This window comes from Myxine glutinosa, chromosome 4 (assembly GCF_964187855.1).
Source record: "Myxine glutinosa chromosome 4, kmMyxGlut1.1, whole genome shotgun sequence".
Lineage (NCBI taxonomy): Eukaryota > Metazoa > Chordata > Myxini > Myxiniformes > Myxinidae > Myxine > Myxine glutinosa.
The window spans coordinates 120,035,882-120,052,083 of record NC_136264.1 but is presented as its reverse complement, the minus strand read 5'-3'; the positions used below and the strand labels follow the sequence as shown (position 1 = coordinate 120,052,083).

Sequence of the window (16,202 nt, the reverse complement as noted above, 5' to 3'; positions counted from 1 at the left end):
TCTTCTTGTTTGTTTGTTTGTCTGTGGATATCTGATGTTTGTGGATTTGTGTGGTTTGTTTGTTTGTTTCTTGTTTGTTTGTCTGTGGATTTCTGTGGATATCTGATGTCTGTGGATTTGTGTGGTTTGTCTGTTTGTTTCTTGTTTGTTTGTCTGTGGATTTCTGTGGATATCTGATGTCTGTGGATTTGTGTGGTTTGTCTGTTTGATTCTTGTTTGTCAGGATATCTCAAACCGTTGTGGACGGATCGGGCCGAACCTTGATGGACAGGGGGTATGTCGTGTGTGAAAAGGACTAATTGATTAGATTTTGGTGAAGATCCATATCCGGATCCAGATACAATAATTTTTTAAGCGATTCTTCACTATTGAGTGCTCGGACCAAAAACGATATATAGCATATGACGTTTCAAAAAGCACTGGACGAGTTATGCCAAAACTTGTTGGATAAGTTGGGTAGGCAAATAGAGTTTAATTCATATCTGAATCCAGATGTCGATCTAGCCTGTGGTTCGTATATGTACCTGTGGCTGTTTGGTCTGCATCAGTATTTGGGGGCGTGGCTGTGCCCCCATTACCAGTAAGCTGGTACTCATTTTGCCGACCTGCGAGGGGTGTACCAGACTGGATCAACCACTCAACCTCAACCTCAACCTCAACCACTCAACCTCAACCTCAACCACTCAACCTCAACCACTCAACCTCAGCCACTCAACCCACCTGGTGTTATTTAACAACGGCATGCCAGGGGCTCGAACTCAAGAACCCTAAGATCTCAATGCAGCCACCTTTCCCGTTAAGCCAACATCAGCCTTAGATCCGGATACAAAACCTAACCTGTTCAGCCTGGCGGGGGTGGGCGCCCTGCTGAGTGCCTTCTAGTTTATTATGACTTTGACAAATATTCGATTCATACAGGTTTAGTCATTAAACGAGGTCGTTGGTAAAAGATGTCAAGATGTCGTGTACTTTTCTATAATGTAAATGTTTCGATAATGATTTAATCTTTTATTAATATAACGATGTTCTATAATGTAAATAATATGCTGTCATAGTGATGCAAGACGCCCATCAAACTCTTTCCTGCTCTGAATGGGAGCACGGAGCACGTGGCTCGTGACGTCAGCACGTGGCTCGTGACGTCAGCACGGGGCTCGTGACGTCAGCACGGGGATGAGACGGTGAGTTGTCGGAATATCGGGCACGCGGCACGCGCATTCGGAGCGAGACGCGAGGCATGAGCGCGAGTCGAGCGCGACGGGGCGTGTGCGAGCGCGCGATTCGCGCTATTGCTGAGGAGGAGAAAAGGGGCGGGGCCTTTATCCAGTTCAATCTGACATTCTTGGGGAACGTGAACGTGGAGCCAAACATAGCGGTTTCTTCGCAAGCAACGCGTGCCGTGCGGCCGTGACGTGCACTGCGGGGTAGTGCGGCGGACGTGGTGCCGCGCCTGAGATGTCTGTGCTCATTCTCGTGCGGGACGGCAAGGCCGGCGCTCCGGTGTGAGTTTGAGACCCCCTCCCCCCTTTTGCCGGCGCTTATTCCTGCTCGCTCATCCCTCCTTAAAACTCGTCTTGCCATTCGGAGTCGGTGGTCATGGCCAGCGCGGCTTCTCCGACGGACGACGACGTCGCGGCCGCAATGATTCCGTCCTGCGAACGCAGCCGCGACTGCAGCCCAGAGCCGGGATACAGACGGCGGAGCAAGAGCCTCCTGGTCCCGGACAGACGGCGCGGGGATCCGGGACGATTCGTCCGTCGCAGCGTGAACCTGTGCGACGCACGGCTCGCCGACAACACGACCGTGTCGGACAGCGAGTGCCTGGAGCACGGCACGGCGCCGGCGGGCAGCAGCGACGACAGCGTTTCGGGCGAACAAGCTCGCTGGTCGTGCCTGATCCGGCGAAAGAGCGGCGGAAGCCGCAAAGCCAAACGGAGACGCAACTCGGTGACTTTCAACAGCAACGCCGAGGTGAAGGTTCTTCCGAGCGACGAGAGCGCAGAGAGCTCCGCGAGCGGCGCCGAGACCGACGTGGTCCAGGGTCTCGTCCCGGCCTCGGAGCCCGAGCCGGCGGCGCCGACCGAGCCGGAGTCCGAGACGAGAGACCGCACGGTCTCGTCGCAGACCCAGACGGCGAGGCGATCGGGGGACGACGATGGCGAAGACGACCCTGGGATGAAAGCCGTGGACACGTCGCCCAGCGAACGTTTCCTCAAGTTCGACATCGAGATCGGACGCGGATCTTTTAAGACCGTGTACAAGGGATTGGATACCGACACGTGGGTGGACGTTGCCTGGTGCGAGTTACAGGTACGACCCGATCGATGGTGCCGCGGGTTCCCCGACCCGGTGTCACGTTCTTCGGATCGTGCGCTGCGCCGGCGTTTTACGCATTTCCCCATCTCGGCTCCGCTTGCTCTATTGCTCCCCTTCCCCCTCTTATTGTCATTTGAGTGACGTAACAAATACCTATTAAAAGTAGGCCTACGGCCGCATTTTGGTGCTTTCAAATCGGGCAGTAATCGCCGCAGGGAGCAGGACTTTATACCCCTGGAAGGGAATGCGATGCTCCCGAAAAAAAATTCCTCTGCTCTTGAAAATTTTTCCTCTGCTCCTGAATTTTTCGTCTGCTCTTGAATTTTTCCTCTGCTCCTCAATTTTTCCTCTGCTCCTGAATTTTTCCTCTGCTCCTGAATTTTTCCTCTACTCCTGAATTTTTTCCTCTGCTCTTGAAAATTTTCCTCTGCTTCTGAATTTTTCGTCTGCTCCTGAATTTTTCGTCTGCTCCTGAATTTTTTCCTCTGCTCCTGAAAATTTTCCTCTGCTCCTGAAAATTTTCCTCTGCTCCTGAATTTTTTCCTCTGCTCCTGAATTTTTTCCTCTGCTCCTGAATTTTTTCCTCTGCTCCTGATTTTTTCCTCTGCTCCTGAATTTTTTCCTCTGCTCCTGAAATTTTTTCGTCTGCTCCTGAATTTTTCGTCTGCTCCTGAATTTTTCGTCTGCTCCTGAATTTTCCTCTGCTCCTGAATTTTTTCTTCTGCTCCTGAAAATTTTCCTCTGCTCCTGAATTTTTTTCTTTGCTCCTGAATTTTTTTCTCTGCTCCTGAATTTTTTCCTCTGCTCCTGAATTTTTTCCTCTGCTCCTGAATTTTTTCCTCTGCTCCTGAATCTTTTCCTCTGCTCCTGAATCAAAATCTAGAGTGATAAACAGTATAGTATTGTGAATATTCCATTGGGGTCTGTTCCGGCTCACAAAGCACGACCCCTTCGAGACAGTCGTCACGAGCGTTCAAAATGTTCTCAGAACGAGATACTCAGCATAGTCCAAGACGCACCAATCAACGTTTTTATTAACATACAATCTAATACTGTGTACAAATATAATAATAATTTATATATATAGAGTGAGATTTTTTTGTTTGTTGTACCCATGACCTGACTCTGAGTACTCCCAGCACTTTTGCAAAAGTTGGTGATTGGCCCAGCCGTTTTTTTGTATGCTTTTCAGAACTACTCAAACATACATAGAGTAGAGGGTAATTTTTTAGGTGGGGGGGGGGGGGGGCGGGAGTGAGAGGTACATTAAAACCTCACCCAGATTCTTAAGTACATACACCCAAAATTTGGGGCCTCTAGGTGCTATGGTTTGGCCGTGGAAGAATAACATACAAACGCTCAAACACACATGCACTTGAGAATATTTATATATACACTAGCAGGAGTTGCTAGTGTATATATAAATATTTACCCGGGGGGAGGGGGATGGCTTTGACAGACCCCTCCATTTTGGGGGAGGGGAGGGGAGGGGAAGGGAAGGAGGAAAATTTTTCCCATGCAAAGAGTGCTTCATAACCTCAGTGTTGCACAGGTAAAGAAGGAAATTGTAATACCCCCTGCCACCATCACCAGGTGGCGCTACACGGTACACATTTACATAGAGAATTTCACCCCTCTCCTGGTCCCCCACACCCCCGCATGAGGCCGCGGTCACGTACCCTGTGTTAACCCGCCCCCCCTCCCCCCGACAAAGTTGTATTTGTATTTGTACCCCGAGTAAAGTATAAAAGTGTTTATAGCTGGAGTACCCAGTGTTGTTCAAGCGAAAAAGAAATATTAACATATTTGAAATGAGGGCAAATATAATGGAAAAGCAATTACATCCAAATGAGAATCCATCACAAATGTCAAATCATCATTTTACCTTTTCGTTGAATATATGCTGGTGAATGTGCGTTTATCACGTTATGTTAAGTTAGGTTATGTTAAGTTATGAGTTAAGTATGCTGATGGACAGGAAGAAGAAGAAGCCTTACCACCAACTTCAACCACTTTTGGAATTGTTTTATTATTGGTGTTCAAAAGTCTGGTGATTCTTTTGTATTTATTTATGTGAATGTGTACTTGTATATAACTGGCATTAATCGAAAAGGCTTAGGCACTATCGAGTGACTTTTTTTTTTTAATCCCAAAAAACGAACTTTTTTTTCAATTTTTAAAATATATATTCTTTGCCTAAAACACTCCCAGGCACTCACTGATGAACCTCTGAAAGCTTGACAAAGATCCGTTCAGCCATCTCTGAGAAAAATGGTGACACACAGACAAACACACAGCTGTCTTATATAGTAGAATATATATATATATATATATATATATATATATATATATATATATATATATATATATATATATTTATATATATTTATATATACTAGGGCATGCCCGTACTATATCTATATCTAAAATTATATCCCCCCCTCTATTTACATGAAATGTTTTGGTTCATTCGCAACGCCAAAGCGAACGGCGAACGCTTTACATGAAATGGTTTCGTCCATGAAATGTGTTGGTCCATTCGCAACGCCAAAGCGAACGGCGAACGGCTTGCGAGTACAGTGACAATCCCCCCCCCCCTCTATTTAGATGAAATGGTTTTTATTAGTTTTAAAACATAGTTTAACGCCAACATAGCGGCAACATAGTTTGCAAACGTGAAATAAATGAATACGCTCTCAAATGTGCCATCCGAGGCAGAGTGTGTTCGCCACGTTCGGCACACGCGATAGCTCGCTGCTCTCTGATTGGTTGAATCGTTTTTTGGACATAGCTCGGTAAGTAATTGTCCGATTAATATGAAACCTTGAAAAGGCACATCCTCGGGTCCCCAGCAATATACCTGGCAAGTTTAAAGTATATCGGACCCGTGGTTGTCGAGAAACAGCGGTCACAGACAAACGTACAAACGTACAAACAAACAAACACACAGAGATTACTGGAATTATAGATAGACTAGGGCATGCCCGTACTATATCTATATCTAAAATTATATCCCCCCCCCTCTATTTACATGAAATGGTTTGGTCCAAAGCGAACGGCTTGCGAGTGGTGACAATCCCCCCCCTCTATTTACATGCAATGGTTTGGTCCAAAGCGAACGGCTTCCGGAGTTTGGTAAAGAAATCGCCATCGCGTGCACAAACGCGCAGGAAAGCGAATGAATCGCAAATTCGTTTTTATTAGTTGTAAAACATAGTTTAACGCCAACATAGTTTGCAAACGTGAAATAAATGAATACGCTCTCAAATGTGCCATCCGAGGCAGAGTGTGCCCGCCACGTTCGGCACACGCGATCGTTCGCTGCTCTCTGATTGGTTGAATCGTTTTTTGGACATAGCTCAGTAAGTAATTGTCCGATTAATATGAAACCTTGAAAAGGCACATCCTCGGGTCCCCAGCAATATACCTGGCAAGTTAAAAGTATATCGGACCCGTGGTTGTCGAGAAACAGCGGTCACAGACAAACAAACAAACGTACAGACGTACAGACAGACAGACAGAGATTACTGGAATTATAGATAGATATATATATATATATTTATATATATATATTTATATATATTTATATATACTAGGGCATGCCCGTACTATATATATGCCCGTACTATATATCTATCTAAAATTATATCCCCCCCCTCTATTTACATGAAATGGTTTGGTCCATTCGCAACGCCAAAGCGAACGGCGAACGGCTTGCGAGTACAGTGACAATCCCCCCCCTCTATTTACATGAATGGTTTGGTCCATTCGCAACGACCACAGAACCCCCCCCTCTATTTACATGAAATGGTTCGGTCCAAAGCGAACGGCTTCCGGAGTTTGGTAAAGAAATCGCCATCGCGTACACAAACGCGCAGGAAAGCGAATGAATCGCAAATTCGTTTTTATTAGTTTTAAAACATCGTTTAACGCCAACATAGCGCCAACATAGTTTGCAAACGTGAAATAAATGAATACGCTGTCAAATGTGCCATCCGAGGCAGAGTGTGTCCGCCACGTTCGGCACACGCGCTAGTTCGCTGCTCTCTGATTGGTTGAATCGTTTTTTGGACATCGCTCGGTAAGTAATTGTCCGATTAATATGAAACCTTGAAAAGGCACATCCTCGGGTCCCCAGCAATATACCTGGCAAGTTAAAAGTATATCGGACCCGTGGTTGTCGAGAAACAGCGGTCACAGACAAACAAACACACAGACAGACACACACACAGAGATTGCTGGAATTATAGATAGATATATTTATATATATATATTTATATATATATATTTATATATATATATTTATATATATTTATATATATATATTTATATATATATATTTATATATATATATTTATATATATATATTTATATATATATATTTATATATATATATTTATATATATATATTTATATATATATATTTATATATATATATTTATATATATATATTTATATATATTTATATATATATATTTATATATATATATTTATATATATATATTTATATATATATATTTATATATATATATTTATATATATATATTTATATATATTTATATATATTTATATTTATATATATTTATATATACGTATATATATTTATATATATATATTTTTTTATATATATATATTTATATATATATTTATATATTTATATATATATATATTTATATATTTTTATATATTTATATATTTATATATATATATATTTATATATACTAGGGCATGCCCGTACTATATATATATGTAAAATTATATCCCCCCCCTCTATTTACATGAAATGGTTTGGTCCATTCGCAAAGCCAAAGCGAACGGCTTGCGAGTACGGTGACAATCCCCCCCCTCTATTTACATGAAATGGTTTGGTCCAAAGCGAACGGCTTGCGAGTACGGTGACAATCCCCCCCTCTATTTACATGAAATGGTTTGGTCCAAAGCGAACGGCTTGCGAGTACGGTGACAATCCCCCCCCTCTATTTACATGAAATGGTTTGGTCCAAAGCGAACGGCTTGCGGAGTTTGGTAAAGAAATCGCCATAGCGTGCACAAACGCGCGGGAAAGCGAAAGAATCGCAAATTAGTTTTAATTAGTTTTAAAACATAGTTTAACGCCAACATAGTTTGCCAACGTGAAATAAATGAATACGCTCTCAAATGTGCCATCCGAGGCAGAGTGTGTTCGCCACGTTCGGCACACGCGATAGCTCGCTGCTCTCTGATTGGTTGAATCGTTTTTTGGACATAGCTCGGTAACTACTTCTCCGATTAATATGAAACCTTGAAAAGGCACATCCTCAGGTCCCCAGCAATATACCTGGCAAGTTTAAAGTATATCGGACCCGTGGTTGTCGAGAAACAGCGGTCACAGACATACAGACATACATACACACAGAGATTACTGGAATTATAGATACTAGGGCATTGCCCGTACGTGGGTGCCCGTTCCTTGCCAATGCCCGTACTATATATATATATCTAAAATTATATCCCCCCCCTCTATTTACATGAAATGGTTTGGTCCAAAGCAAACGGCTTCCGGAGTTTGGTAAAGAAATCGCCATCGCGTGCACAAACGCGCAGGAAAGCGAATGAATCGCAAATTCGTTTTTATTAGTTTTAAAACATAGTTTAACGCCAACATAGTTTGCAAACGTGAAATAAATGAATACGCTCTCAAATGTGCCATCCGAGGCAGAGTGTGTCCGCCACGTTCGGCACACGCGATAGTTCGCTGCTCTCTGATTGGTTGAATCGTTTTTTGGACATAGCTCGGTAAGTAATTGTCCGATTAATATGAAACCTTGAAAAGGCACATCCTCGGGTCCCCAGCAATATACCTGGCAAGTTAAAAGTATATCGGACCCGTGGTTGTCGAGAAACAGCGGTCACAGACAAACAAACGTACAGACGTACAAACGTACAGAGATTACTGGAATTATAGATAGATATATATATATATATATATATATATATATATATATATATATATATATATATATATATATATATACATATATATATATATATATATATATACATATATATATATATATATATATATATATATTTATATATATATTTATATATATATTTATATATATATATATATATATATATATATATATATTTATATATATATTTATATATATTTATATATATATATATATATATTTATATATATATTTATATATATTTATATATATATTTATAAATATATATATATATATATATATATATATTTATATATATTTTTTTATATATATATATATATTTATATATATGTATATGTATATATATTTATATATTTATATATATTTATATATTTATATATATATATTTATATATTTATATATTTATATTTATATTTATATTTATATATATATATTTATATTTATATTTATATATATATATATATATATATATAGAGAGAGAAATACAAATAATGATCAGCTTGGGCTATAGTGCGTATCTAGGTCCAATAACTTTTCAAACACCAACATAAAACCTAGAGTTAAAGTATGATTTCTTTTGCATCGCGTGTTCATGCTCTATAACCTGTTTTTGTTGATTCTTCCATGATGCCCTGATGTCCTGTGCTTTATGTATAAAATGTGTACATCCATGAAACTTCTCACAAATGTCGTGGTATTCTGCAAAATGGAACGGGTGAACTCATTCTCGGTCTTCTTTTCCAGGAGCTATGTTTATAATGTGTCTGTGCTTTGCACTGCATGGATGCTCGGAGTAATTGTGTTCCAATGTGGCTTAACATCATTTTTAGTGCAAAGTACTCATGGTTATCTCCTGAGCAATCAGATGCTATCTCTGCTTTTTTTAAGCAGTAAAGTACAGTTGTAGACTTAATTGTACAAAGTGTTCTCAATAACTGCATTATTGGTATGTCTGTCTAAATACCGAATGGCAGTGGCTTGAAAGCCTGGTGTTGGCTTAGCGGTTAGGGTGCCGGCTTGGGATCCTAGGATCCTGGGTTTGAATCCCGGTCGATCGCTGAATTAACGCCAGGGGGGTTCACTCAGTCTGTCATCCTTCCGAGGTCGGCAAATTGAGTACCAGCTTGCTGGGATGAATGATCACGGTGTGCACACCGTATCCCTGCGCATCGTAAGAGCGTGACCAAGGGTTGGCGTCAGGAAGGGCATCCGGCCATAAAAACATTGCCTCAAACAGGGAACCATGATTGTCATGGGGCCCGCAAGGCTAACCCCCACTCTAGTGGGGAAAATGGCCTTAAAACGATCATTCATTCATATATTCAGTGGCTTGAAAGCCTGATGTTGGCTTAACAGTTAAGATGGTTTGCTTGAGATATTAGGGTCTTGGGTTTGAGCCCCTGTTGAGCCGTTGAAATATACCAGGTGGGTTAACTCGGCATGTAATCTTATCAAGGTCGGCAAAATGAGCACCAGCTTACTGGTAACAGGGGCACTGCTTCAGCGGCACAGCCGTGCTTCCAGAAATGATGCAACCAGCAGCCACAGGCGGCATACTTTCAGGGTGGACTGAAAGTCACTTTACCCCTCCCGAGTAAAGCATTCATTTTTGACATATTTTAATATACAGGTGTGGTATGTACAATAATTAATCAGTCATTGTATTTTACTAGGGCATGCCCGTACTATATATAAGCTAGGACGTGCCCGTACGTGGGTGCAAAAAAACATGCGTGCAAACAACAACAACAAAAAAAAACTTTGAAACCACGTGGCAGTAACGACCACAGAACCCCCCCCCCTCTATTTACATGAATGGTTTGGTCCATTCGCAACGACCACAGAACCCCCCCCTCTATTTACATGCAATGGTTTGGTCCATTCGCAACGCCAAAGCGAACGGCGAACGGCTAAATCGCCATAGCTCGGTAAGTACTTGTCCGATTAATTTCAAACCTTGAAAAGGCACATCCTCGGGTCCCCAGCAATATACCTGGCAAGTTGCAAGTATATCGGACCCGTGGTTGTCGAGAAACAGCGGTCACAGACAAACAAACAAACGTACAGACGTACAGAGATTACTGGAATTATAGATAGATGTGCTTCGTTATGGACGATGTGCTGCACACATCTTAAATTTCAACAATAAGAAACCTGGCTTTGCAGCCCAATCCACAAGGACGGCATGCACCGGGATGCAGCGCCTTCACCTAGCACTACATCAACAGCAGTTTATTTTTTTTTTTTTTTTTTTTTTTTTTTTAAGTTAGGTTGACCTTGCTGGGGATCAAACACAGATATTGTCAACCGAGCTATTTTATTTGATTTGAACTATACTTCACCAAGTGAATTTCCTCTTTTCGTCTTAAACGTAGTTCATGTTGAGATGAATTGTCTATTAATTATTTCCTTATTTTTGATAATTCCACACTGACTGTGGGTATTTGTGGGTAGATCCACCACCAGCACATGCGCCTTCAGGCTTTCTTCCAGCAGTAGAAAGTTTACATGGGCAAGCCAGCTTTTCACCCTCATATCCCTCTCCTTTTGACATTTCTCTTTTTCACTCATTTTGTGCCGTCAAACACACAGTGCTGCCTAAGCTGTTTCATTGGCCAGGGGGCACAATCCAGGAAAGGTCACCACTGGATTGTCTCATTTTTTCCCCCAGAGCTGGTAATCGTTTTGCCGACCTTGGAAGGATGACAGGTTGAGTTGACCCACCTTGTGTTAATTTATGTTAGGACAGGGGCTTCGACTTGGGACCTTAAGATCTTAACTCGGCCACCTTAACTGTTAAGCCCCCATGGAGTGATGAAGCCTTAGTTCTTCATGGATTCCTTTTGATCTTACCTTACAACAATCAAATTTAGGAACTACTTGGCAAACTAGTACTCCCTTTAGTATTTTGTCAATGTACTTTGCATTTTCAACCAACTAGCGGAAAACTTGTCTTCACGGATTGTATAATGTCCCCTTACCCTCAGGATTGGCATTTTTAGTATGACTTATAACTCCCTTCCCAACGGGAACGGTACTCAGCCATAAACATTTTAAGATAATTTAGTTTCTTCCTCTCCTCCCACCTTGAATCCATGGGACAATGTTTTTTTGGTTTTTTTGCCACCTAAAACTGTTCCATGCACAACCTGAGTGAAGCGTAGGCTTTCCTTGAGATGAGCCTTCGGTTTCCCTTGAAATGAACCTTGGGTTTCCCTTGAAATGAACCTTGGGTTTCCCTTGAAATGAGCCTCATGTTTCACTTGAAATGAGCCTTAGGTTTCCCTTGAAATGAGCCTTAGGTTTCCCTTGAAATGAACCTTGGGTTTCCCTTGAAATGAGCCTTAGGTTTCCCTTGAAATGAACCTTGGGTTTCCCTTGAAATGAGCCTCATGTTTCCCTTGAAATGAGCCTCATGTTTCCCTTGAAATGAGCCTCAGATTTCCCTTGAAATGAGCCTTAGGTTTCCCTTGAAATGAACCTTGGGTTTCCCTTGAAGTGAGCCTCATGTTTCCCTTGAAATGAGCCTTAGGTTTCCCTTGAAATGAACCTTGGGTTTCCCTTGAAATGAGCCTCATGTTTCCCTTGAAATGAGCCTTAGGTTTCCCTTGAAATGAGCCTCATGTTTCCCTTGAAATGAGCCTCATGTTTCCCTTGAAATGAGCCTCATGTTTCCCTTGAAATGAGCCTTAGGTTTCCCTTGAAATGAACCTTGGGTTTCCCTTGAAATGAGCCTCATGTTTCCCTTGAAATGAGCCTCATGTTTCCCTTGAAATGAGCCTCATGTTTCCCTTGAAATGAGCCTTAGGTTTCCCTTGAAATGAACCTTGGGTTTCCCTTGAAATGAGCCTCATGTTTCCCTTGAAATGAGCCTCATGTTTCCCTTGAAATGAGCCTCAGGTTTCCCTTGAAATGAGCCTCAGGTTTCCCTTGAAATGAACCTTGGGTTTCCCTTGAAATGAGCGTTAGGTTTCCCTTGAAATGAGCCTTATGTTTCCCTTGAAATGAGCCTTATGTTTCCCTTGAAATGAGCCTCATGTTTCCCTTGAAATGAGCCTCATGTTTCCCTTGAAATGAGCCTCATGTTTCCCTTGAAATGAGCCTCATGTTTCCCTTGAAATGAGCCTCATGTTTCCCTTGAAATGAGCCTCATGTTTCCCTTGAAATGAGCCTCATGTTTCCCTTGAAATGAGCCTTAGGTTTCCCTTGAAATGAGCCTCATGTTTCCCTTGAAATGAGCCTCATGTTTCCCTTGAAATGAGCCTCATGTTTCCCTTGAAATGAGCCTCATGTTTCCCTTGAAATGAGCCTCATGTTTCCCTTGAAATGAGCCTCATGTTTCCCTTGAAATGAGCCTCATGTTTCCCTTGAAATGAGCCTCATGTTTCCCTTGAAATGAGCGTCAGGTTTCCCTTGAAATGAGCCTCAGGTTTCCCTTGAAACGAGCCTCATGTTTCCCTTGAAACGAGCCTCATGTTTCCCTTGAAATGAGCCTCATGTTTCCCTTGAAATGAGCCTCATGTTTCCCTTGAAACGAGCCTCATGTTTCCCTTGAAATGAGCCTCATGTTTCCCTTGAAGTGAGCCTCATGTTTCCCTTGAAGTGAGCCTCATGTTTCCCTTGAAATGAGCCTCATGTTTCCCTTGAAATGAGCCTCGTGTTTCCCTTGAAATGAGCCTCATGTTTCCCTTGAAATGAGCCTCATGTTTCCCTTGAAGTGAGCCTCATGTTTCCCTTGAAGTGACCCTCAGGTTTCCCTTGAAGTGAGCCTCAGGTTTCCCTTGAAGTGAGCCTCAGGTTTCCCTTGAAATGAGCCTCATGTTTCCCTTGAAATGAGCCTCAGGTTTCCCTTGAAATGAGCCTCATGTTTCCCTTGAAATGACCCTCAGGTTTCCCTTGAAGTGACCCTCAGGTTTCCCTTGAAGTGACCCTCAGGTTTCCCTTGAAGTGACCCTCAGGTTTCCCTTGAAGTGACCCTCAGGTTTCCCTTGAAGTGACCTTCAGGTTTCCCTTGAAGTGAGCCTCAGGTTTCCCTTGAAATGAGCCTTAGGCTTCCCTTGAAATGAGCCTCAGGCTTCCCTTGAAATGAGCCTCAGGTTTCCCTTGAAATGAGCCTCAGGCTTCCCTTGAAATGAGCCTCAGGTTTCCCTTGAAGTGACCCTCAGGCTTCCCTTGGTGACCCTCAGGTTTCCCTTGAAGTGACCCTCATGTTTCCCTTGAAGTGACCCTCATGTTTCCCTTGAAGTGACCCTCAGGTTTCCTTTGAAGTGACCCTCAGGTTTCCCTTGGTGACCCTCAGGTTTCCCTTGGTGACCCTCAGGTTTCCCTTGAAATGAGCCTCAGGTTTCCCTTGGTGACCCTCTGGTTTCCCTTGGTGACCCTCAGGTTTCCCTTGGTGACCCTCAGGTTTCCCTTGAAGTGAGCCTCAGGTTTCCCTTGAAGTGAGCCTCATGTTTGCCTTGAAGTGACCCTCAGGTTTCCCTTGAAATGAGCCTCAGGCTTCCCTTGAAATGAGCCTCAGGTTTACCTTGAAGTGACCCTCAGGTTTACCTTGAAGTGACCCTCAGGTTTCCCTTGAAGTGACCCTCAGGTTTCCCTTGAAGCGACCCTCAGGTTTCCCTTGGTGACCCTCAGGTTTCCCTTGGTGACCCTCAGGTTTCCCTTGAAGTGACCCTCAGGTTTCCCTTGGTGACCCTCAGGTTTCCCTTGGTGACCCTCAGGTTTCCCTTGGTGACCCTCAGGTTTCCCTTGAAGTGACCCTCAGGTTTCCCTTGAAATTGATATGCCGCTTCCTATACCCCATCCGCCCACCCCCATTTACCAGCTGATTCCTCCTCATGCACCAGGACCCCTTATTTTACAATGTTTAATTATATTTCTCTCTCTTCATCTATCTATAATTCCAGTAATCTCTGTGTGTATGTCTGTCTGTGTGTGTGTGTGTGTGTGTGTGTGTGTGTGTGTGTGTGTGTGTGTGTGTGTGTGTGTGTGTGTGTGTGTGTGTGTGTGTGTGTGTGTGTGTGTGTGTGTGTGTGTGTTTGTCTGTGACCGCTGTTTCTCGACAACTACCGGTCCGATATACTTGAAACTTGCCAGGTATATTGCTGGGGACCTGAGGATGTGCCTTTTCAAGGTTTCATATTAATCGGACAAGTAGTTACCGAGCTATGATTATTAGTAAAAGTAACGCAAGCCGTTCGCTTTGGCTTTGCGAATGGACCAAACCATTTCATGTAAATAGAGGGGGGGGGGGGGGGGGGTTCTACCGTACTCGCAAGCCGTTCGCTTTGGCTTTGCGAATGGACCAAACCATTTCATGTAAATAGAGGGGGGGGTTCTGTGGTCGTTACTGCCACGTGGTTTCAAAGTTTTTTTTTGTTGTTGTTGTTTGCACGCATGTTTTTTTGCACCCACGTACGGGCACGCTCTAGTATTTCTAATCACAATCAGTTGTGATTGGGACTTGAAATTTTGCAAGTCATGCTTTTATTCAGTTCTCTCCACTTCTCATAATCCGATGTATGTTACGTGATATTTTGTGGTTGATCGATTCAAGGGTGGAACCGAACTGAAACTCAGTACAGCAATCGGTTTTCAACTCGATCTGTCCAGTAGTTCAGTTGTGCATGGAAGTAAAACAAAACACACAGACACTTCTCAAATTGTAGTATGGTTTTATTCTGCAAATGGAAATGCATCGTTGTTTTAATACAGATTGGGAAGACGTTTACCTTGTCAGGTGGTCAATGCAGCATGTCCAACCAAACTGGAATTCTCGTGCTTTTCAAGCTTAATATAGAAATTGGCAAATGGCCCTTTCACATTAGTAGATAAAACATCACATCATAACTGCATCATCCTGAACCCACGCCTCCCTTCTGCGCAAAGTAAGTCTGGTCTTTTAAAGATTGATCCAAGGCTCATGATGGAGATTGTACACAAATAGCATGCACAACAAACACAATCATTGCACTTTCATGAATTACAAGGACACTTGTAAACAAAGGACAAATGCATAGATGATATGGGACGTGGACCTAGTGTCCCATTTCCAAGTATCATGAGCCATCAGATCAGATTGGAATACGAACCAGGTCAATCTAAAAAATATTTGGACAAAGTTGTCCGAATCGAATAGTTAGTTGGTTATTAATTTTACTCATCCAATCATTACCATCCCCTTGTCCCCCCTCTCCACACCACGTTTCTCATCTTTATTGCTTAGAAGAAAGTTGGCTCGATATGTAACACCTGACTAACAAATATATTACAACAGTACGACTACTACTGCTACTACCTCAGTCCAAATCATTGCATCTTCTTGTGTGGAAAGTATTTGGCCCAATTCTTTCAAGAACTGGCTGGCCAGGCCTGATGTTCAACTGAAGGTGGCAGAGATTTGTAATTTCTTCAAGATGCCAGTGACAAGTCGCTTATTCTTCATGAAAGACACCATGGGATCTTTAACATCCACTAACACGCAGTTCTACAAAATGGGTCCTCAGGTTTGATGTCCTTGCGACGTACAGTCCACATATTGATATGCCATCCTGCACATGAAACACCAGGGGGATGGTTTATAGCTGTGTTGAGATTCATTCCCAGACTACACCTTTCAAAGCTACCCGACCAGCCCATAAATCCTCATTCTCCATGGTGTAAAATTTTAAACCTTTGTAACACTCTTCAGTTGATTACACCTGAAGAAGGCAATTGGCGATGCACCTCTTTTTTCACAGATTGCCGAAATGTGGATGTAACACACAATAACTGTGTGTGTGTGTGTGTGTGTGTGTGTGTGTGTGTGTGTGTGTGTGTGTGTGTGTGTGTGTGTGTGTGTGTGTGTGTGTGTGTGTGTGTGTGTGTGTGTGTGTGTGTGTGTGTGTGTGTGTGTGTGTTATATATAATATAATATATATATATATATATACA

The 16,202-nt window shown here is 42.6% G+C and overlaps 1 protein-coding gene across 3 annotated transcripts in view; it reads left to right on the top strand.

Moving 5' to 3' along the window:
* Positions 1-1,451: 1,451 nt before the first annotated feature.
* LOC137425137 (serine/threonine-protein kinase WNK2) overlaps positions 1,452-16,202 on the top strand; it is a 192,308-nt gene continuing 177,557 nt past the window's right edge. For all 3 annotated transcript variants that reach the window (XM_078776345.1, XM_078776346.1, XM_078776344.1), the window contains exon 1: positions 1,452-2,310. In XM_078776345.1, the coding sequence (XP_078632471.1) occupies positions 1,597-2,310 (714 nt within the window). In that variant the 5' untranslated portion in view covers positions 1,452-1,596. The remainder of the gene's footprint in view (positions 2,311-16,202) is intronic.